Below are 23,138 nucleotides of genomic sequence, written 5' to 3'. Positions count from 1 at the left end.
TTAAGGATTTATGATTTCATTATAAAAATATAAAAAATATTAACGGTAATAAAAAAAAAAACCCACTTTTTCCAGAAACCCCATTGAGTTGGGACATAAATGAGGGAGAAAAATTGGGGATACCCTCATTAATTCTGATTTATTACCCAAACCTGTTCAGATACTAAACTGGACAGTAAATACAGTATGGCACATGATATGAAAACTGACTATTTCGGACATTCAGGGTCTGAAATAGTGGAATCATTTCTTGTCAAACTCATGCATAATTCATTGCTTGTCATCACCTTACACTGCAGTTAAGCATGTGTTCAGTATCCAGAAAAGGCACATTTAATGACTTTCGCTAATGAAATAGACCTGTATAGATAACACCCAAAGCAGAGAGTGCAGAAACTGTATTGAATAATTATTTTAGTTTTTCTGTATTTGAGATGACAGGTTTTTTTTGCACATTTTGCTCATTGGCTTGTGAATCGCTTCAGGATAATTATGCACAATCAAAAAAAAACATGATCAATAAATAACTAGACTTAAGTAAGAATTGGAGGCGGAGTAGCAGCAACACTTGTCAGGATTGTGACTTTAATTAGGGGCACAGTAGCTTGCTTTTTCTGTAGCAGCAGTTTGGACGGTTTAAGCTGCAAAAATGATCAAAAAGTAATTGGGTGAATTTTGACAGAATGTAGAAAGAGGATAAAAAAACTAGTCCATTTGCATATACTGTACTTAATTTGAATACTGAAGCATCTTTTTTTCTGCTATTGTAGTTTTTGACACTCTCTCTCTCTCTCTCTCTCTCTCTCTCTCTCTCTCTCTCTCTCTCTCTCGTTCCTACTCATTCCCACTCTCCACATGATATTCAAGTGCTTAATTTACCTCATCAAAGTGATTACAATGACTCAATCTCCACTATTCAGTCTTGCACCTGCGTTTACGCTGTCAGGACAGGGAGTTATTGCTCATTAACACACAGATGTTTGAAGTACTGTAGCAGTGATGCGGGTAGCAGGTGTGTCCCCACAGTGTACGAGCGTTCAGGGAAAGCCCATCCTGTCTTTTAACGTCCCGCCAAGTTTGTGACAAATGGGGTGGCCGAGGTAGAAAGATGGCTCTGTGCTTGACAGCTAAGATGTCTGGGGGAACAGTTGGGTTGAATGCGGCTATCAGCTGTACTCTTTATGTGTCACGTCTGTGTGCGCTCTACGCTTTTACGACAGCGTTTTGTGAGAGGCGGGCGTCTGTTCGTATTCAGCTTTGATTCACGACTGCCTTTTGGTGACTGCCTGAAACAGCCTCCCTCCTTCCCTTCCCAATTGCATTTCAGAGATGCAGCTGGGTCGCGGAGTGAAGAGGTGCCCTTGTGCCCTCAGTCCCCCTCTGCATGGCCACAGGATGCAAACACATGTTGGGCTTGTAGGGTGCCAGGCAGAGCACATAAGCACAGAAGCGGTGCATTGTCAGCAAGCTACCCACTGTTGTCACTTTCACTTACAGGCTGATTATAAGCCATTGAAATGACAAGGTGGCATGTTTTGGCCATGTGCTCTGCTGTGTGGAAGTGTATTGTACATGAAGTGTGATATGAACACAGCAACGCAGTGATGTGAAGGTGTTAATTTCCTTCACTGTGCCAACTTAACCTTCCCGTTGTCTTCCTATCAACCAGGCAACGTTTGTTCCCCTGGGTCAATTTTGACTGTAAATAAAGCATAAAGTATAAATTATCACTCATTCTGTGCCAACTTCATTCCAACTTTATGCTTATTTTAGGAAATTATGGTCAACAGGTCTGATTTTAATGAAATTCTACCTCATTTTTGAGTTAAAGAAAAGCAGATTCATTATTTTAATTAAATTTCAGATCAGAGGAAAATATGTTGATGGATTACCACAGACTGGTATATGTCAAAGTTTAGTCAGGATACAGTTTTGAAACTATTTTTCTAATATTTGAATGGCAGCACATAATCAACCTGTTCTCCTCCAAAATTGACCCGGTCTGGTTTGAATGTTAATAATAAAGCATAAAGTACAAATTATCAGCCAATTCAATGAAAGTAGTGATAATTATACTTGCAAAGAATGTAATATGGAACCAATTAGATGAAATGAATGAATATTTCTGATATAAAAACATTGATTTAAACAGGTCAAATTGGACCCTTGGATATCAGGAGGGTTAAACATGGTATTATATTAGTGTTGACTATTTCAAAACTCGTTTTTTTGTTTGAGACCCTATTAAATGAGGCAAGGTGAACTTGTGACCTTTAAGATAAGAGACATTTAATTTAGAGCTGCAATGAATTGATCGATTAGTTGCTAGCTAATAAACAAATTGCCCGATATTCTGGTTCCAGCTTCTCAAAGGTGAATATTGTTTGGATTTCTTTAGTTTTCTATGAGGGTAAATGAATATGTTTGGGGTGTGGACAGGTAGGCCTAGTTTAGATTATTTTTTAAGATAATTTAGTTTCTTTTATCACAGTTGATGACGTTCAACCAGAATGTGACTTAATCTTCTCTGCTTTTTTTCATTTTTCATTACCTGAAGAGGTAAAAGTAGAGATTAGTAGAGTAGTAGAGTAGAGATGTACCCATTTAATCAGTACTGGCACAGATGCTGACATTATAAAGTGGATTGGGTATTGACCATGACCTGACAGATCCACGTTAAATACAGGTTTTTCACTGTGTTTCCGTTATTAGTCACTCAGGGCCGCTGACTATGATTCATGCAGAATCCCAGTGCTGGATCACGACTAAGTATTGACAGATTGAGATATTAGAATCAGTATAGGGAGAGAAAAAGTTGGATCGGTGCGCCTCTAAGTAAATCTGTCCAGTATTTCTCAGGAAATAAGTAAGAATTTGAGAAAAGATGAAAGACATCATTTGGTGTAGCAAAAATATCCTTTCTCTAGTATTCCTTTATTTATCCTGGGAACTCCCTGTACTGAATAGAAAATCCCCCAAAATCTCTTTAAGTTTTAGCACTTTTGGTTGTCTCTAATGTGTTTTTTCTACTTTTCATTGTCTTTGTTGTTATTATGCTCCCTCCTTATAAATTCTCAAAAGCATTGTGGGTAATGTAGGAAATAGTGAGGCGGTGCAACAAAAATGAAACCACAGCACTTGGAGAACAACTGGGCTGCATCAAGTGAATGACTCCATCACTGAAAGCAGCAGACAGGTTCAGTCTTGTTGAGTGCTACTGTTCTGTGTTTACCAGAAATTGTTTCGAACAGTTACGATCATTAAACACTTTAACAGCCCAGATGACTTATTTCAAATATAAATCTGACTGATTATAAACAGCCACAAAAAAAGAAGACAGACATTAGGAAAATTGGCAGATCATTTTTCTTGCGCTCGCATTTACAGCTTATCTTATTGTCTCTGCTGGCAGTTATGGCTTTGTTTACCAGCTGCCTAATGAAGCTTGAACCATCATGCCGGGGATGTGTGTTTACTCGCATACAGCTGAATCTCACCCTGAGTGAGCTACGGGAAGGCTAATGTACAAACTGCTAATCTACTGCAGTCACATACGCGCAGGCTATTTCAATTTAGCTTCCAAATATTTTAATATACTCTCTTGTGGGGGCTCGGCGGTGTTGTAACTACACAGTTAAAGTGTGCTTACATAAGCGCTGATGTTGATGAGAATACTGTCTGTGCATTCTTGCATGTAAAACATGATGCTCCTCAGTCATTTCTGTCATTTCCGTGGCGAAATAACTCCGGGAGGACAGGAAATGAAGCTTTCCTCGGAGAGGTCATCGAGGCCATCCTGGCCCACAATGCACCGCAGTCCCAAGCTCATGTCAGTACAGCATCTCAAGCCTTCCCAGGACAGCTCTCTGGACATTGTTTCTGCAAAGCTCTTCCAGCAAGAATATTGACTCTCGAGTCGACTATAGTTGACCCCCCTCCCCCCCCTCCTCCACTCCACTCCAGCCCCATCCCTCTGTTCCTCAGAAGAGCGCTTGTGTCAATAGCCCTTTGGATGATTCGCTACCACCACATGCAAATATTATCCTTCAAAACATTTTGCCGCCGGATCTCTCGAAAAGTTCAGCGTAACACAGATTGAACTTTATATCTGTTTTCACGTATTACCAAATACATTAACGGGAAGGGGGGGGGCATAACACCTTTTAAAGAGTCTTGGATGGAACTTTGTTTTCAAGTTCAAGCGCAGAGTTCTCACATCTCTGTACTTACAGTAGCATTTTAGATGGAGGGGAGAGGGGGAATGGAGTGAAATAAGGGGCCCAGGTGAGTAGATACAGGCAGGTTTAAGGAGGGGGGGGGGATTTGTGTTGGAATGGCAATAAACAGATGGAGAGTGGGAGACAGAGGGAGTGGATGGGGATGAAGTACAGGGGTTATAGTATAGTCTGCCCTCCCTTTGATCCCCGATACTAATGTATTTTTATGTAACATACAGGCTCTTTGGTCCTGCTTAAAACCTCATACACACATAGAAAGAGCAAAGGTGTGTGAAGGTGAAACGGTTGTGTTTAGTATAGTAGTAGTATACATGTGATTAATGTGTTGTGTGTGTGTGTGTGTGTGTGTGTGTGTGTGTGAGAGTGTGGGGCTTCATCAATAAGTCAACACTTGACACACACACACACACACACACATATACACAAACTGCTCCCTGTGGATTTGTAGGTCCATAACAGCCATTCCCTCCATGTCATGATATACTACAAATTACACACATGCACCTCGGCCAGGGTTTTTTATTTTTTTATTTTATTGTGATCTGTGTGTGTGTGTGTGTGTGTGTGTGTGTGCGTTGGTTTTATGTGCGTTGCCCTTTGTCCAGCCCTCATTTTAGCACCGTTTCTTTTACGCCGGGCCTCACATCAAGTCAAATTTATTTGAGCTGTAGCCGTAGCGATATCGTATGACTTTTCACACACCTCAGCACCTCTGAAGAAACACTGGTCTACATTTCTGGCCCTTTTATAGTAGAACCGAGACGTGTGTGTGTGTGTGTGTGTGTGTGTGCATGTGTGTGTCCTTGTGCCCTGGGGGTTAGGTGAGTGGGTGTTTGAAAGAGATGTTAAGTGCGTGCTGCGATTAAACGAAGAACGGAAGAGATGCGGAGAGCACATGACCACATGCTTGAGTGTGTGTGTGGAAGTGTATGTGTGTGTGTGTGTGTGTGTGTGTGGTAGCGTTGCACTTTGATAAGTTTGTGCGGTTAGGCTTTGAGGCAGGAACGAACACTCGACTGACTGTCTGCCATAAAGGGGGTCACCTGCAGTTCGAAAAGCCAAAATGTTGCATCTAAAACCTCTAAAAAAGTCCAGACTGTTGAAAAAGAGAAGTTTTGAATTTAAATGTGAGCATCTGGATTAGTTTTCCACTCTGTCCTGCTCATTTAGAGCATTGTCTGCTCTGGTTGAGGGGTTTTTACGCTTTTTACATCAATGGTATTGTAGTAAGGCTCACAAGTCTGCACAAATTACACAACTTTAAGGCTGCTAACTGGAAACATTGGCAACCATTTAATAATGTCAAAAAAAAAAAGTTAATAGCTCAAGAATTTATTTCATTTTTCAATCTTCAGCTAACCTTACATTACTTTTGACCCTCCTCAGCCCGGACTCAACACACGCTACACTCTTTTTCTTTTTTTTTCACTCCCTCCACTGTCACTTTTGTTTAGTCTCGTCCTGTTCCGAGTTATATTCCTCACTCCTTTCTTTTGTCTGTCTGACAAGAACTTAGTGTGCATACATGTGTGTGTGTGTCTGTGTGTGTGTGTGTGTGTGTGTGTGTGTGTGTGTGTGTGTGTGTGTGTGTTTGGCTCAGCCCCGGTATTGTTCAAGCTCTGCCTGAGCTCATATCGTATGCAGCAGTTGTCTAGCTCTCGCTGTCTTGAACGCAACCCCGGTGGGTTTTCAAGTATGCAGCGGTTGTTCCAAAAAAAAAAAAAAAAAGAGAGAGAGAGAAAGAAAAAAAAAAGGGGGGAGGGGGGGCCTGCACACTGCTGCACGCCACTCGACTGAGCGTGAATGTCAGCAGATAGGAGAAGACAAGAGGAGACTCCAAAGTCAGAGGAGGGAGATGGGATCCATTGATTTCAAGCGTTCACTGAGGATGAAAATGAAAGATGGGGGGGGGGGGGGTAGAGGAGAGAGTTGGGAGTAGTTGGATGTCGGCTTACTACAAGGTTTTGTTGAAAGTACAGAGGATTAAATTTGCGTGCGTGCATGCGTGAGTCTTCCCACTTCCCCTATACGTGCACTAGCACACTGTAGGGTTATGAGGGTGTGTGTGTGTTTTTGTGTGTGTGTGTGTGTGTGTGTGTGTGTGTGTCTCTGGCAAGCTGTTGGCAAACCAGCCGAGCGGACCGAAGCCTTGAATCCCGTCCACCCTTTTGAACCCACGCTCCAAAAACAACATCTCTCACCCTCTGCTTTCCATACATTCATCACTGGGATGTTCGGCTTAATTTCTCCTCCAGTATGAAATGTCTCTCTCTCTCTCTCTCTCTCTCTCTCTCTCTCTCTCTCTCTCTCTCTCTCTCTCTCTCTCTCTCTCTCTCTCTCTCTCTCTCTCTCTCCCTCTCTCTCTCTCTCTCTGAGGTGGCCCCAGCAATTCACAGGACAGGCGTACGTTCTATCCCTCGCCAAAACGCCCGTCACCGATACAAGACGTGTAACTTTTAACGGTTGGATCGGTTCCGCCTCTTGCTCCCTCTCCAGTTGTCTGTCTTACATCTGAATCAAGCCATATCTAATATATTGGATTTCTTCCTCCGCCACCTTGGTGCGGAGCGGAGAGCGAGGCTGCTAAAACAAGAAGCACATTGTCTGCTGAAAGGTCGTGCGAGTGTGTGTGTGTGTGTGTGCGTGTGTCTGTGTGATTTCAATGCATTGTCAGAGAAGGCCGACTGTACGCATGCATGCATGTAGTATGATCCTCTTGATCTCATCCAGGCGCTGCTGGAGATCAGAGGATTATATGTGTTTGAGAGAATCTGGTCATGCCAGGTAACGTGTGTGTGTCTGTGTGTGTGTGTGTATGTGTGTGTGTGTGTTTGCTGGAAATCTGGGATTGATAGTGCGTGATGAGAGGAAAGAACCCTCGCCTCAACGTATAGGATAATAATTGGATGATTTACATTTTTTTGTTTTTTCCACGCCTGCCTGAGCCAAGACATCAGTGGGAGGGGATGGAACTTGGATTGCGTCCTTTTTGACAGTGTCAAAACAATGTATCTGTTACAATGAGTAGCAATAAATCTCCCCCTTCTTTTTCCCCCACCATCCCCTTTTCACTTTTCTGCCTCCATCCTTCTTTTCCCCCCCTCTCTCTCACTCTCTCTCTCTTTGTCTCTTTCTCTCCTTCTTACAAGCGCTCGTTTGTTTGAAATAATTTATGAGGCCTATCAGGAATCTCAGCGAGTGGGAAGGTCATTTACCATACAGCCCACAGTGCGCTCACTCACTCACTCACTCTCTCTCTCTCTCTCTCTCTCTGTGACATCCTTCAATGTTTACACGTCCTGTCTGTCATTCAGTGAAGTCCGCTGCTCTCCCAGAGAGGTTAATGACTCCCTGTGTTATAATTAGAGCGGCTAATGAGGGTTGTCTGTGAGGAGAGTGGCTGAACTTTGGGTGTGAAAGTTTTAGATGATAGCAAGCAGTTCTGGTGTGGTTGCTTTTTATCATTTTTCTGTTGATGTGTTGTGTTTTGGAAAGTGACTACGTGCATTCACTCAAGTAATATGCTTAAGTTTCATTTTAAAGCACTTGGACTTAACTTGAGTGTTTCCATATTATGCTGCTTTATACTCCACTAGAGCTATTTTACACACATGCAATTGCCTCTTAAAGTATGACATATTGCATATAAAGTATTAGTTATTGTTCCACCTCCACTAACTCTGAGTTTTACTGTGATACAGTATACTGTAACATACAGGGGCTGTTTCACTTCTACTTCTCTCTACTATTCTTATGAAAGATTTAAGATTTAAATGCTGTTTTTCACTTTCTTCCTAATGTGCTGTCAGTGTAAGAGATAGGGGGAAATCCACAGTCCTTGTTTTGTGTAAAAATGCGTTACAAAGTTTATCTGAAGATAACATGCCTGTCTAAGTTAGATAAGTCGAGTAAGTCTTCAGAACAAAATCCCCTCTTTTAGTTACTGTCTCTCCACTGCAGCTAATAACAAGGAAACCGACCGACAAATATCTAAATGGGTCCATTACTTGATTAATCAAGTAGGTAAAGTTCTGAAAATGAATCAACAACAGTTTTGGTGATAATATGATCCAAGTCAGTTAAAAAGGAAAGAAACCAAATGTGAAAATTTGAAAAATTCTACTCTTCTTAGTTCCCTTCTTAAATCATTATAAAGTAATTACATGGAGGTTATGGGCCAGGATATTAGAGATGTCACCTTTGCTTCTGAGATACTGTGATGGGACAATAAACGTTAGATTAACTGATTGTTTATATCATTCATGTATTTGTTGTAGCCACAGATATGAACTGATTTCACTTTGGGTTGATTACGTAAATGTTTCAAATGTAACTTTGTGGTGGAGCAGCAGCATGCAAGTAGTTAAGAAGACACATTAAAACATGTACAAAACATATACATACTAAAAGAATGTGAAGGTGCTTTGTTGAGTTAATCATGATGCATCCATGAGTTTGCTGTATGTACACTATTTACCAAGTGCTTCACCTCTAAACTGAGCTGTACATTATGCCACTTAGGGCTGGGTATCGGTACTTGATGCCTTTAAGATATCGACCGAAATAAATTGATACCAAGTAGTATGGAATTGTCCCCGGTCAAACGATACCTGCAGTCGATCCTTTTTGCACCCAGAGCTAAAAGATATGACTATTTGTATGGACTTGCTCACAGCCAATCAACACAAGCATTCTTCAATTTAATGCAATGGGTATCGAATTAAGTACTCAACTAGTATCAGCATCACTTTAAGGGTACTTGGATTGGTACTGGTATCATACTTTTTTAAACGATACCCAGGTCTCCACTTTAATCTCTGGTACACTCCATCTAAAGCTATGTTTTCTTCTCCTCCAGGTTCGTCACGCGCTTCATCGAGCTGGACGGCCTCACCTGCCTCCTCAACTTCCTGCGCAGCATGGACTACGAGACGTCCGAGAGCCGCGTCCACACGTCAATTATCGGCTGCATCAAGGCCCTGATGAACAACTCGCAGGGGCGCGCTCACGTCCTAGCCCACCCGCAGAGCATCAACACCATCTCACAGAGCCTGCGGACGGAGAACGTCAAGACCAAAGTGGCGGTGCTGGAGATCCTCGGGGCGGTGTGCCTGGTCCCCGATGGACACAAGAAGGTGCTGCAGGCCATGGCGCACTACCAGAAGTACGCTGCGGAGAGGACTCGCTTTCAGGTGAGGGGGGAAACTGAAGTGATCTTTAAGGAAAGTAAACAGCTGCCACGTTCCTTAAATTGTTGGTCATATCTCTTGGTATATGGATACTTAAGGAGCCTTTGCTGGAGACCTGGGTCAGACAGGGATTATGGGAAAGGGCAGACAAAATATTTCAGGGTAATGCTCGAATAAATCAAGCTGTGGTCATTTTGATAATTTGGAGACTCATGCTGCAGCGCCTCAGACTGCTGGCCTCAGGTTAAGTCAACACACAGGCCGTATTAAAGGCAGGTGAGGACATCCAGAGTTATGGAGGTCGGGGTATGTGTAGTGCTTTAGCAGCTAGCAGGACTGAGTCAACATGCCACATCTCACACGTTCCCCCCCGGGGGTGTGTGGTAAATCATGCCACCCCCAGGCTAAGCTAACACCACAGGAGCTGAGTGATTCAGAAGTGAAGAGGTCTTTTAATGTTGGTTTGAGTTATGATTAGCCTGCAGAAGTATGTCGGAGAGGAGGGGAGGAGGGGGGGGGGTCAGCGTGAGAGAGGGAACGAAGGGTGTGTGAAGTGAGAACAGTGACCTCTGTGTTACACGCTCCCACCAAAGTTAGATTGAGCAAACTCAACTTTGACATGTCAAGATTTCCACATCAGTTCAGTGACACGTTGCTTTTTTTCCCCCTCTGACTCGTCGCTATTTGATGATTTAGATGAAATATATTTGTCGACTAACTCTCTCATATGTTCTTGGACATCTTAGACGCTGCTGAATGAGCTGGACAGGAGTACAGGTCGCTACAGAGACGAGGTCAACTTAAAGACTGCCATCATGTCTTTTATCAACGCTGTGCTCAATGCTGGAGCCGGGGAGGTCAGAAAACTACACTGCTATCCAACACTAACAAACACACACAGTTTTTAAATAAAGTTTGGGTAAAGAGGTTGTGACAATTGTTTATTTCTGTATTTTGTATAAAAAAGGTCATGGGAATTTTAAATTTGACTGTGTGTTGCAACCAGTCAAACATTTCAAAAATGTAAACACTTAATGATCTTAAACTATAGTCCAGTGTAGATGTTTTTGGTTTCTTTAGTGGATGTTGGGTGATTGTATTGTATTGATCAGTGATTTGATCCCATCTGGCACACATATCAATCAATCAATCAATCAATTATTTATTTGTATAGCACTTATCATGCATCGTAATGTAGAACAAAGTGCTCTACATAGTCAAAAAGCAAACAAACAAAAAAGCAGGACTAAGGAAACACTTTCATAGATAGATAGATAGATAGATAGATAGATAGATAGATAGATAGATATACTTTATTCATCTGTTCATACCTGTTGGTTTCACCTTCCTATTTCCAGGACAACTTGGAGTTCCGCCTCCACTTAAGGTACGAGTTCCTGATGTTGGGCATCCAGCCGGTCATCGACAAGCTTCGAGAGCATGAGAACGCCACTCTGGATAGGTGAGAGGGAGATGATGAACGAATATCTTCAGTTATTACTCTATAGTGCAAAACAGCAAATAATTACACATGAATGAAGGGGCTTTGTCATCTCAGACTGAAAACCATCCTTCTCTACAGGCATTTGGACTTCTTCGAGATGGTGCGGAATGAGGATGACTCAGAGTTGGCCAAAAGATTTGATCTAGTGAGTCATTTCGAGTTATCTTTTAAACAGAGATCTGTACTCCTGCTGTAGCCACATGGCTCAAATAGTCAACCAGATAAATCAGGTTGAAGTGTATTTAAGCTTATTCTTCTATTCTTAACAGACCCATGTAGATACTAAAAGTGCAGGTGCCATGTTTGAGATGGTCAAGAAGAAGCTGAGCCACACAGACTCCTACCCACACCTCCTCTCCATCCTCCAACACTGCCTGCAGATGCCCTGTGAGTAGCTACACAATAAAGAGTATTTCTTTGCCATGTTGATGAATGAATGCATCGTCAGCATAGCAGGGCTTTTTTGCCTCATGTACCTGAAATAGACCTCCAACATATCAGGTATTTTAACATTTCTGTCTCTGACTCCACATCCAGATAAGCGTGGTGGAGGCAGCCTGCAGCACTGGCAGCTTCTAGACAGGATCCTGCAGCAGATAGTCCTGCAGGACGACAAGGGAGAGGACCCCGACTTGGCCCCTCTGGACAACTTCAATGTTAAGAACATCATTCGCATGTAAGTGAAAAATTTCAGTCAAAATTCAAATTGAAATAAACTTTATTGGCACGACAGATCAGAAAACTGTATTGCCATAGCAGTAAAGCAGCAAAGAAATAAGGTTGGCAAGATGAGCAATTCAAAAATATCTTTAAAAATTGTTTTAAACAGTAAGAATCTTAAAATGTCAAATGGTGTAACCACAAAATAATGATAGATATTAAATATTTTATTCACCTACAGTGCATTTAAGTGTGCTTAGACAATTAATTACTTCATTTTAAGAAAGGTGAAATGGTGATTACATAATTGAATTATGTGTTTAAAAAGTTTTTATGGTCATACTGTACCACTTGGACATTTTTCATAATTCTCTAATATATTCTCTCGAAATGGATTAAAAGCAGAAATTTTACGCAAAGTCCACAAAAAAACAATGTGTACAAGTTACTCATACGTTTATTTTCAAATTTTAACCCCTTTAAGTTTGACTAAACCACAAAACTGACATAATTGATCCTGATACAGTATGCAAATATCAACAAACAAATACAATATAGTAAAAGGATTTTAATAATCATACAGCATCATGCATCTTATTATCCTCACTCAAAGCAGATGTGTCATTAACAGCTGTTATATAGTATCAATACTTCCTCTTGTGTTACATTTACATCAGGTAAGTCCAAACTATTCCATAAAGGTTCATGTGGCTGCAGGTTTTCATTCTAACCAAGCAGAAACACACCAGACCTGACTTATTTAATCTACTGATCTCAGTCTTCAGACAGTTAATTGGTCGAATCATGCGTGCTCTTGATTGGTTAAAAGAAAAACCTACGGGCACACAACCCTTTATGGAATAGTTTGGACATGTCTGATTTATATGTCTGGAATAAATGCAGTTATCAAATGTTTATAAAGCAGCTTAAAATAATACGAATGAAACATTATAATTCATTCATCATAAGAGAGATTTATTGTAAGTGTACTACATTTCCCGTGAGGGCTCCGTGCCTTTTTTGTAAAAGCTTCTCCTCGTCCTCAGAAGATGTAAACACGCTCTAATTTCTGGAAAAATCCTTGCGGTTCGTGCATCCAATCAGCATCACTAAGATCAAAGACGAGACTGATATCGACGTTATGCGCTTTTATGTCAGAATGATGGAGGCATGGTGAGAAGGCAGAGGAGCAGGGGAGATATTGTGAGTTATTCATGAGAGGTTTAGTGTACAGTAAACAAGTATTCACGTGTGTACTAAGACTGGTTTGAAGACTTGTGCCAGCGGTCAGAGAGGAGATGATTGAACAGGAAGGTGAGGTGAAGTGGCAGCAGGGGGTCTAGGGGGTAAGAATCAGAGGAAGCTGTCCTCGGAGCGTGAATTGGCATGAAAGCGGAAGCTGGAGATCAAAAGGAAATCGCTCTAATCGCATTAAGCTGGGCAGGCCGGCCAAGTCAGCCATGTTTAGGTGCGGCAGCGCTCGCTTGGCTTCACCCGAGAGACAACAGGGAGAAGTAATCATTTTATAAAGCAAAACCCAAGCATTATGACTTGGAAGTGGATGTTTTCTGCATGTCATCATGGGCACAGTTTACACCGTCGCAGGGAGAGATTGTTTTCCAAACCATCGTCGACATTCGCTGGGTTTTTGTGGTTTTGGGTTTTCGCCGAAAACTGTAACTAATCCCGACTGGTGCTTAGAAGCCAAAGACCGCGGCATGTGCACGAGTGTAGGTGGTGTTAAAAGATGGCATTCGGAGGCTTTTTTATTTTTTGTCTGTACATTACATTTAGTGTGCGTCTCCTCCTCTGATGCGCTGTCATTCGTCTATTGCACCATCTGTCTACATTTTTTTTTTCGTTATTGTAAACCGAAAGCTTCAGGTCAATGATGAATGTGTTTAGTTTCAGCGCTGAAAGCACCATAAAGCATGTAGCGTGGTAAACCTTGGCCCCTGCTTAGCTCCCTCCTCTCCGTTCGCTAATTCAGCCACCATTGTTTGTGCAATCAGCACACTGGAGCGTAATTCTTTCCAGTAGTGTACAGAGAGCAAACTTGGACGCTGCATCTAAGCCCAGACGTCCATTACTGTCCACTGTGGATCCATCACAGTGGTCAGAACCTACCCACCCCTCCCCCCCCTCCTTCTCCATGCTTTACATTACTGCCAGAACCTTGTTGTGTTTCCATAAACTCTCCTAGAGTAAGTTACGTCTGGAAAAGGGATGCATAAACTACCATTTCCTCATGATTCTGGCCGCGTGCCGGAGGCCCACGACGGTTAACGGGTGAAAACGTATGTCTCGTGCCGCGGCGGCTCAGAAGGCGAGGGAAGGAGGGAGGAGGGAGGGCGTTAAAACAACTGTTAAAACAACTGGGAGACAAAGTCATTCATCATATGCGGTCGCCATGACGACGTCCAAGACTACTCACACGTGTGCCGGACCCCCAAAATTAACACTCTTGTACAAATCACATTTTTTCCACTGCTGTGTTGAAGGTATGTTTGACGAGCCGACAATAAAGTGATTGGGTCTTTTGCATGTGTGTGTGCGTGTGTGTTAATTGAGCCGAGTTGGAGCCGTAATTAAAGCTGAACCCACTTTGTAATCAAGTTGAAACGGTTCTGTGCGCTTAATGCAAGATCTGAAAAAGACTTAAATCTGATTAATGACCAATTTGGCTTTAAATTGCTTTGTGGATTTCCTCGTGTGAATTGATTACAAGTGTTTAAGTGCGAATCATTAGCGCGGTGAAGTTACTTTATCCTCGTTGGCAGTTGTACCTCAGCGATTCCACAGTTCCGCAGCAGTTCCACCTCTCATTCTCTTCTGTCTTTTTCACTGTTTATACTCTCTCTATACAGGTCAATGACATTTTTTGTGTCCATGTGGTCAAATTCAAAGGGGTCAAAATGTGAAAATAAACATATGAATAACTTGCACACATTCTTTTTTTGTGGATTCAGGATAAAATTTCTGCTTTTAATCCATTTAGAGAGAATATATTAGAGGATTATGGTAAAAATGTCTAAGTGGTGTAACCATAAAAACTTTGTACCAAATAATTAAACTCAATAAAACACCATATCAACTAGTTTGGCATGATCTTACATTATAACTTTTATATTAAATAAAGCTAATGGAATACAATTGTTCTAAATATTACATTTAATCTGGAGAATCATGGAGATCAGGAACCATTTACATTTTTTTAATGAAGTCATTGTTAGTATAAGTCCATTTAAATACACTGTAGGTGGATAAAATATTAAATATTTATCATTCTTTTGTGGTTACACCTTTTGACATTTTCAGTCTGACTTTTGGTAAAAACAAACAAACAAAAATACTAAATGTACATTTTTAACAAACCTGATGCTGCTTATAAAACTATTTTTAAAGATATTTTTGAATTGCTCATCTTGCCAAACTTTATTTGTCACTGACCCATATATATTTGTAAAGCTGTGACTCTGAAAAATCTTAAATGTCTTATTCTTTCACCTCTAGCCATGGCTACCACCAATGCTCAAGGTTTCACTTTCCAGATCTTTCTTCTTCTGAATTAATGTCTTAAAACACTCCATCTTTCTGTTTCTATTTCTTTTTCTTTTTTATATCTTACTTCATATTTAAAATGTTATCCATTTACAGACTCTAATTGTTTCAGTATCAGAAACACTCATTTCTCAAACATCATTTCAGAACCTTGTAGTAACCCTTTGACTCTTAAACTGATTCAAACCCTGCAGAATTAATTCCAGCACTAATGTTATATTACGCAGCTTAAAAAGAGCAAACTGCAACAACCTAGTCAATGCTGGCAAAGAATATGAATCTCTCACAAACAGGAAGTCAAGAATGATTGCCAATGATTATTAAATTTCCTCACATCCGGCTTGACTTTGTTGGACTGCAGTTGACCTCTACCTACAATCTGTTCTTGTGTAAGGCAGTGCTCAGTTTACCTGCCTGTTTTGTGTTGATGCTCATTTTTGTCTTGGTACTTCACAGGCTGGTCAATGAGAATGAGGTGAAACAGTGGCGAGACCAGGCCGAGAAGTTCAGGAAAGGTGAGACTAGTTTGACACAAACAGTTTTTAAATATATATTTGCCTATAAAATCTGATCTCCACTCACAACCTCTTGCCTCCCTCGTTTCTGCTTTTTTTTCAGATCATGTAGAGCTGCTAGGTAAACTGGAGAGGAAGGAGCGGGAGTGCGAGACCAAGACCCAGGAAAAAGAGGACATGATGAAGACTCTGAACAAGATGAAGGATAAACTGCAGCGTGAGGGCGTGGAGCTGCGTTCAGCCAGGGAACAAGTCCTGGATCTGTCTTCACGCATCAGTGACATAGCTGTGAGTAGTGAAGCTTTTCTTAATACAATATAATATGTAACATGCTGTATGAGTCAGCTGCTCTTTAATCATGTAGCTAATAATGTTTATTTTTGCTTTATTAATGGACTTTGTTATTTAATTTAAACTATATTAAATTCTTGTTTTCCCAAAGAACAATTATAGATCAAGTTTAAAGGCATATTCCAGAATTTACAGTAAATATTTCTTTACTTTCTTACTGCAAGTTCATCATGATGATATTAAATTGATATCTGACGTCCTTCCCAACTCCCGATAAGACAGCAAAAAAGCAGATTTTCCAAAATTTGAGCGTATTCTTGGTATTTACCTCCATTTTAAGCATTATATTATATACATATTATATTATACACATTTTAAAGTGCTAAACTGTTTATTTGAGATGGTTGCACTCCCAAGCTTTGATGAAATCTAGCTTTTCACTTACTTTTGTTTTTTACATAAACTGTTTAAATCATAATAATTCCATCTTTCATTTTCCTATTTCCCCTCTAACAGGGCGGCACTGTGTCTTTCCCACCTCCTCCTCCTCCCGGCGCCCCAGTGGCTCCTCCTCCGCCGCCGATGATGGGCGGCTTCCCTCCGCCTCCTCCTCCGCTACCGTTCAGCTGCCCGCCTCCGCCGCCACCTCCTCCCCCGCCAGGCGGCCCACCTCCTCCACCGGGAGCCCCTCCCATGTTCGGAGCTCCGCCTCCTCCCATACCCTCTTCTTTCAATTCAGCATCCACGCTGCGCTCCAAGTCCATCCCTCAGCCTTCACATCCTCTCAAGTCCTTCAACTGGGCTAAACTAGGAGAGGTGAGAGAGGACTGACAATATCTGATTGTGCAAATATATTAAAACTTTCTCAAATATATTTAATATTGCCTTGATTCTCCTAAATGTGTGATGTTATTCCCTTCTTTCCCTCCACTCTTTGGTAGAATATGATCAATGGCACCATCTGGAATGACATTGATGACCTGAAAGCTTTCAAGATCCTCGACCTCAAAGACATAGAGAAGATGTTCTCAGCCTATCAGAGACAGCAGGTTTGGATTTGCTGGACAGTAGATTACACTATTTTGGATTGCAGTTGCGTGTGTGTATGCGTGTTTGTGTTGGCGAATGAAACAGATATCCATTGTGTGCCTGTAATAACTGTTAGAGTTCCATTGAAGTGTGAATTTGGCCTTGATTATTGAACTTGTGTGTATTAGTGAGTGTGTGTGTGTCTGTGTATGTGTGTGTGTGTATTATGGGCTGATGGGTGAGATGTTTTAAGAGGACTCGTGACAGCGCCAAGGGTCCGTCTCCAGGCTAACATGAGCAGCTGTTCACTGCTGAATGCCCTATTGTAGAGATGCCACAGAGCTCAAGCTTTGCCCTAGTGTCTTTTTTAGAGCATTTCGTGTGAGAGAGCTGGGGAACTCTGACTGGGGTCCTCACGGGCTCATGGATCCAGTATAACAGAGGAAACAGTCAATACCACTAAAGTCACAAGGAGTCACGATACAGGAAACTTGTCACTGGCGCTAGCGTGCTCAAATAAAGAGGCAATTGACTACACCATGTTGAACCAGGGGTTAACTAATAGGATAATTGCAGTATGCACGCCTTTGGGGCAATACCATACAGTACGTAGCAATTACTTCCCTCACTACAAACTAATTACACACCACTTGTCATGTGATAATATTGACTGCAATTGCATAAATTGATGTATTTTACTACCTCAAATGGGTTTACGTGGAATGTTAATACGCCCTAATTAGTTTCTGGTAATCACGGTTTAAAGCAGGGTCTCAATGGTGGAGCGATGTGTAAACTCTACAGAGGCATTACCATTGTTGAATTCTTTTATAATGCATTTTGCTGCCATGCTTAAAAGCCTTTTGACAGCTAAAAGCACAACGTCTCCTCACAGGCTTTTATTAAAGAGTAATGGGTCGTTTGAGGTTGTAGCTGACAGTGATTTACTGTGGGCATTTATTTATATAGTGCAGGTTTTTATTGGCACAAGCCGACGGTTAAATGTAGATCTCTATGGATGTAGCCACATAAAAATCCCAAACGTCTTCCTGGCTTTGACAACTTTGGTTCCATTTGGCAAGAGCGAGATTCAATTCAACTAGACAATATTGTAATGTTTATACATGGCATAATTGCTTTTTCTTTTTTTTTTTGTAAAGCTCGTCATTGGTCGGAAAAGGCATTTGTTTACATTTGCCCTCTGTAGGATTAGTTACTTTTCCACACTCATTTTTCATGCTCTTGTTTTTCCATGTCAAAGCGAATGGTAGATGCAATCAAAAGAATACATAAAAAATACAAAAACATGACCTCTTTAAGCAAAGCAAACCAGGATAGAAAAACTAGATTTTTATTCAGCTATGCAACATCGGCACATTTTAGGGACCAACACAGATTTCATGAGCCCCTGACGACTTCGACCAGTAGATGTTTTTTTCTCTCACAGTGGGCTTCCTAGCTTCAGCTTCTAGTGTGCATAGTTGTAGTTCTTTGCTCTAGCCACCACTTTTTCTCTGCTTGAAGTGCTAATCTTTGCATGTGTTTTTCAATTTTTATTCATTTTTTTGTCTCTCTGCACTCTCCGACTGCCTGGGCAGGACCTGCTCACTAACCAATCCTTCAAACAGGTGAGTTAAAGGTTCTTCCAGCTTCTTCACAACACAATTATCTACCTTCATTGCACTCCTCTCCTTCTCTTCTGCCACACTGCAGGCAGCCAGCAAAGAGAGTTATTTGTATCATGAATGTATATTTATTAATGTGAAATGTAATAGTGGGTCATGTGACTTGTAATACATGTACTTTGAAAGGTGTTGCTCATAAAGACAAACCCATAGATAATTATCACTATGCCTGTCACAATAATTGTGTAATCGAGTTATCGTACAATGACATAATTATCACCATATCTACTTATCGTATGATCATTTTTTTGACCTCAATATTGCCACACTTCAGATTAGCAACTAAGACGCTATTCATGTCACATTGGCTAAGTGAGTAGTGTCCTCCATTCCTCACTGTGTACATCCTGACTGGAGACTGCAGAAGAATTAAAGGTACATTACAAAGATAGCAACTAGCTGGTCAACATAGTGGAGGATTTCCCAACAAAAATGTCCGATATTTCCATCAGAAGTTGGGTCAAACCAAAATAGAGCTAAAAGTAGAGAGAATACATGACTTACGTTCTTCAGGTCCCTAGAAAAATTACTCCAAATGTGTTTGCCAACCTGTTCAATATAGTAACTTTATAAGGTGGTAACATGTCCATGATGTATGTTCAGCTTATTTCACTGCCCCAAGTGGTTAATAAAGTCAATTATTGCAGGTTTAAACATATTATGTTCCTCTCTGTATGAATAAAAGTGAAGAATATATAGCAAATCATTAAAGGTATATAGCTGGTTGGCTTGAGGTTTGTAGAGGTTTCCAAAAGCCCAGATGTAAATGCAGCATTAATCTCAATCATCATTACCTTATTTCTTATTATCATTCCCATTTCCATCTTAGTTATTGAGTTGACTACCATCATCATGTTTCATTGCTTCAATCGTCATAATTCATCATGAAGTGAGCACGAGAAGCCTGGATTTAAGTGCAGCTACTTGCATATTGGAAAAGCCTTCAAAACCATGTTGCCTCACACAAAAGAAGAAAAAAGAGAGAGTTCAAACACCTGACCGCATTTTGATCGCTGCCACTTAATAACGGTCATAAAAGATGAAGGGGATAGTCTTTAGTTGCATTGGCTTGAGTGCACACGTTGTACACAAGCTGGCAAATTTCGGCTTCAGCGCGTGGGCACAGAGGGTTTTGGCAGACCCAGTGAATGGGAGTTGTCCCCCCCCTAACCCTGTGCCAACCTCAGTCCGCTGCCAGGCACCGTAGGTCAACGCGGGCATGGAAAAACGACACTTTCTTTACAAGCCGCATCTGTTTTACATACGTCATAACCAGTAACCTCAAAAAAGGCCGTTTTCTGGCAAGCAGGAAACTGGCTCGGACCATAAATAGAATGTGTTTAACATTCAGCCCCAACCATTTTTTCTCAGACATGTATTCTTTCCCCATGTGGATTTTTTTAATACTACATTTGTGTGAAGCTTACAAAAATATGTGACTCGCCTGAACCGAGTTTTTGAACAGCGTTTCCTGTTCCTCTGAGAGGTTTATAGCTCTGCCTGCATTGTGTTTTTCACAGCGGTGACTCACCAAAAAAAGATTTCCTCTCTCTAAGACCTGCTTTAGATTTGCAGCTTTTTACTGACATGATTTTGTGACATTTTTAAAAATGTACTCGTTTTTTCCTTTCGGTATGTTTTTATACACATTCCTCCATTCAGTCCAGTGTTTATCATTTTTAATGAAATGTGCATTACAGCCTCTTAGAAATGATGCATGACACCTGTCATACGCAGTTACTGACTGCAAAAGCAGGTCAGTGATCTTGACCCGGGGCCAGCTAAAGTATTTGGCTGCAGTGCAACCTTTTGTTCTGAACTTGATAGTGGCGGCGATCGAATTGCAATGACTGACCTCGGTTCTTTTTAGTTTTTTAAAGTTTTTACAAAAAAAATCTGTTGCAAATTAACACATTGTTAAATGCTCAGAAGGGGTCGTGTCATCTCAAAACAAGATAAAGATGTCAAGCAGATGTGAGGACGAGACATTTCACCATTTTGTTTGAACACTGTTATAAATGGGACTAAAGTTAATCGGTTTCTCTGTCTTGATGTTTTTGTGCAGAAAGAGACGGGCTCTATGGACGACATATACGTCAGCACGAGGAAGGTCAAAGAGCTGTCGGTCATCGATGGCCGACGTGCACAAAATTGTGTCATCCTGCTTTCAAAGTATGTGTCCAAAACCAGAATGATTTATGATGCTACATCATACCATCAGTTAACACCTGCTTATTATTAACTGGATTGTGATTCTGAAGAGATTGTCCAAGCAAGGCTATTATGGTCACTATGTTAATGTTAGCAGTAACAAATTGTGGAGGTGCTTGAGGCAGGTGTTTCTTATGTGTGGTACAAGATATTTGTTTTTAAAGGACTAAAGGACAGCTGTCAGTGTAATTAGATTACCAATGGTGTGTTTTGAAAGGAAGAACAAGGTAGCCACATGACAGATTGGAAACATTCAGTAGGGAATGCATCTCAGGAGTAGTATTCAGCTTTCAACAATTAAGGTTTTTATCTACTTTTAAAAACGCTAAAGACTCTAAATATAATCATATAAAATCAATTAAGACATATAAAATTGACCCCCACCCCATCCTCTTTGCTTTGAGTCCCACTCCATCTGAAGTGGAATCAATTGTCATCACTTAAGACCCACCCAACAATATGGTGACCATTTGTATGTCTCCTAACAGCAGTAATCCAAAACCCTTTAGAGAATCTGAACCCTAACCCCCCCCACCTTTCTTTCCAGATCAATAAACAGGCTTCCTGAGGCCTTCCTCTGTCTGACAAAACTGCAGCATGGTCCCCGAACTCACTTTCGTGTCAATAGCAAATGACCCAGGGGTACGAACTAGACCCAAATGGGGTCAGGAGTTGGTCAATAAGGCTTTGATGCACAGACTAACAATGCTGTTATTGATCCCAGCCCCGGCACACTTAACACTGATCAGATGCACTGAAAACAGCTGGCAGTTCTCCCGGGTTTGACATTGGTCCAGACCACAGACATTAGTATCATGCTCAGTAATGCTGCTCTAAGTTTGTGTATTATAATGTGTTAGTTCATTAAAACATGCTCCCAACGTAGCGTATGTTTAAATGTAGGTGGGAATACAAAGTCATAAAAATGATGCTTTCATCCAGAATGCAGCAAACGTTATGTAGTGATCATATGTTGCCATTATTAACTAAAAACATGTTTCTTTTTCTGTCTGTGTAGGTTAAAAATGAGCAATGAAGAGATCAAGAGGGCGATCCTAGAGATGGATGAGAGAGAAGAGTTAGCCAAAGATATGTTGGAGCAGGTGAGGTTGGATCAATGTTTGATAGACATGTGCAGCAGCGTAGCAGCAGGGCTCATTAAGTCTGTTACGACTGATTGGCTAAGGAAAGGCAGTGCATATGGAATGGATTGACAGGGCTAGATTTGCACTTTGCCCAGACAAAGTAATGCTTTGTATCTCATGTATCCTTATAAGGAACAGAAAGTACATAAGCACAAATGTTCAAGTGGTTTTGTTTTGTATAATTTAGTCATTTTTGAACAACAGGAATCAGAATTAATGGAAGGAAGTTGCCTCTGATTTCAGTAACTTTCAATATATTTACACACAGTGCAGAGAATTAATTCACAGGACAATATAGATAGAGACATACTGCTAAATAAAGATATGAAGCTAAACCAATATCCATAAAATTAAACATATACTGATTATATACAGACAGAACTGAGCAATAGACCAATTAGAGAGTTACTTTTAGTCTTTTTAATCTATTTCACCTTTTTTTTTAACTTTTAACTTTTAATAAGCTTTTTCATTTATTCTCTCTTGTTTGTATTTATTTATCTTTTACATTTTTATGATTTTTACTCTAACTCTTAATAAACTCTCTTATTTTTTGCAGTCACTGTGGCTTTGACATTTTGGGTTAACACTGTCCATGTGTCTTTTGCAGCTGCTGAAGTTTATCCCAGAGAAAAGTGACATTGATCTCTTGGAAGAGCACAAACACGAGCTGGAGCGCATGGCACGGGCCGATCGCTTCCTCTTTGAGATGAGCAGGTACACAGAACAGCGTTTACAACTAGATGTTTGATTTTTGTTGTTTCACATGTAAAACATTTTTAATTGTAGCCAAATCATCTGAAATCATTGGAGTTGCTTCAGTCTGTAATTATCAGGGCTGGTTAATGACTGATTTTTAAATAGCTGACTAATCCTGTGAGATACGACAGAAGCATTGCGTATTGTCTGGTTTCCAAAAACTGCAAGCAACGAATGTATCGGCAGGTCATCTCAGGATAGCTGCTACAGTACAGTATTAAAAAAAAGATTGCAGTCACTGTTCAAAAAGAATGAGCTTATGAAGCAGCAAGGGGAGGTTGGGATAAAGACGGAGCCTCAGATGTAGGAGGTGATTCATCATTTAGCTGAGAAAAGACGTTCCGACTGCCC

General features: G+C 40.9%; 1 protein-coding gene across 1 annotated transcript in view; it reads left to right on the top strand.

Annotated features, from left to right (window-relative positions):
• daam2 (dishevelled associated activator of morphogenesis 2) overlaps positions 1–23,138 on the top strand; it is a 62,319-nt gene that overhangs the window by 25,302 nt on the left and 13,879 nt on the right. The window contains exons 5-17 of the mRNA XM_053335634.1: positions 9,097–9,430; positions 10,174–10,284; positions 10,786–10,889; positions 11,010–11,076; positions 11,201–11,318; positions 11,469–11,607; positions 15,609–15,667; positions 15,771–15,955; positions 16,475–16,774; positions 16,900–17,007; positions 20,738–20,844; positions 21,902–21,986; positions 22,639–22,745. Coding sequence (XP_053191609.1) covers positions 9,097–9,430; positions 10,174–10,284; positions 10,786–10,889; positions 11,010–11,076; positions 11,201–11,318; positions 11,469–11,607; positions 15,609–15,667; positions 15,771–15,955; positions 16,475–16,774; positions 16,900–17,007; positions 20,738–20,844; positions 21,902–21,986; positions 22,639–22,745 — 1,824 coding nt within the window. The remainder of the gene's footprint in view (positions 1–9,096; positions 9,431–10,173; positions 10,285–10,785; positions 10,890–11,009; positions 11,077–11,200; positions 11,319–11,468; positions 11,608–15,608; positions 15,668–15,770; positions 15,956–16,474; positions 16,775–16,899; positions 17,008–20,737; positions 20,845–21,901; positions 21,987–22,638; positions 22,746–23,138) is intronic.

The sequence above is a fragment of the Scomber japonicus genome, chromosome 16, assembly GCF_027409825.1.
Source record: "Scomber japonicus isolate fScoJap1 chromosome 16, fScoJap1.pri, whole genome shotgun sequence".
NCBI classification, from domain to species: Eukaryota; Metazoa; Chordata; class Actinopteri; order Scombriformes; family Scombridae; genus Scomber; species Scomber japonicus.
This window is presented reverse-complemented; position numbering and strand designations above follow the sequence as displayed.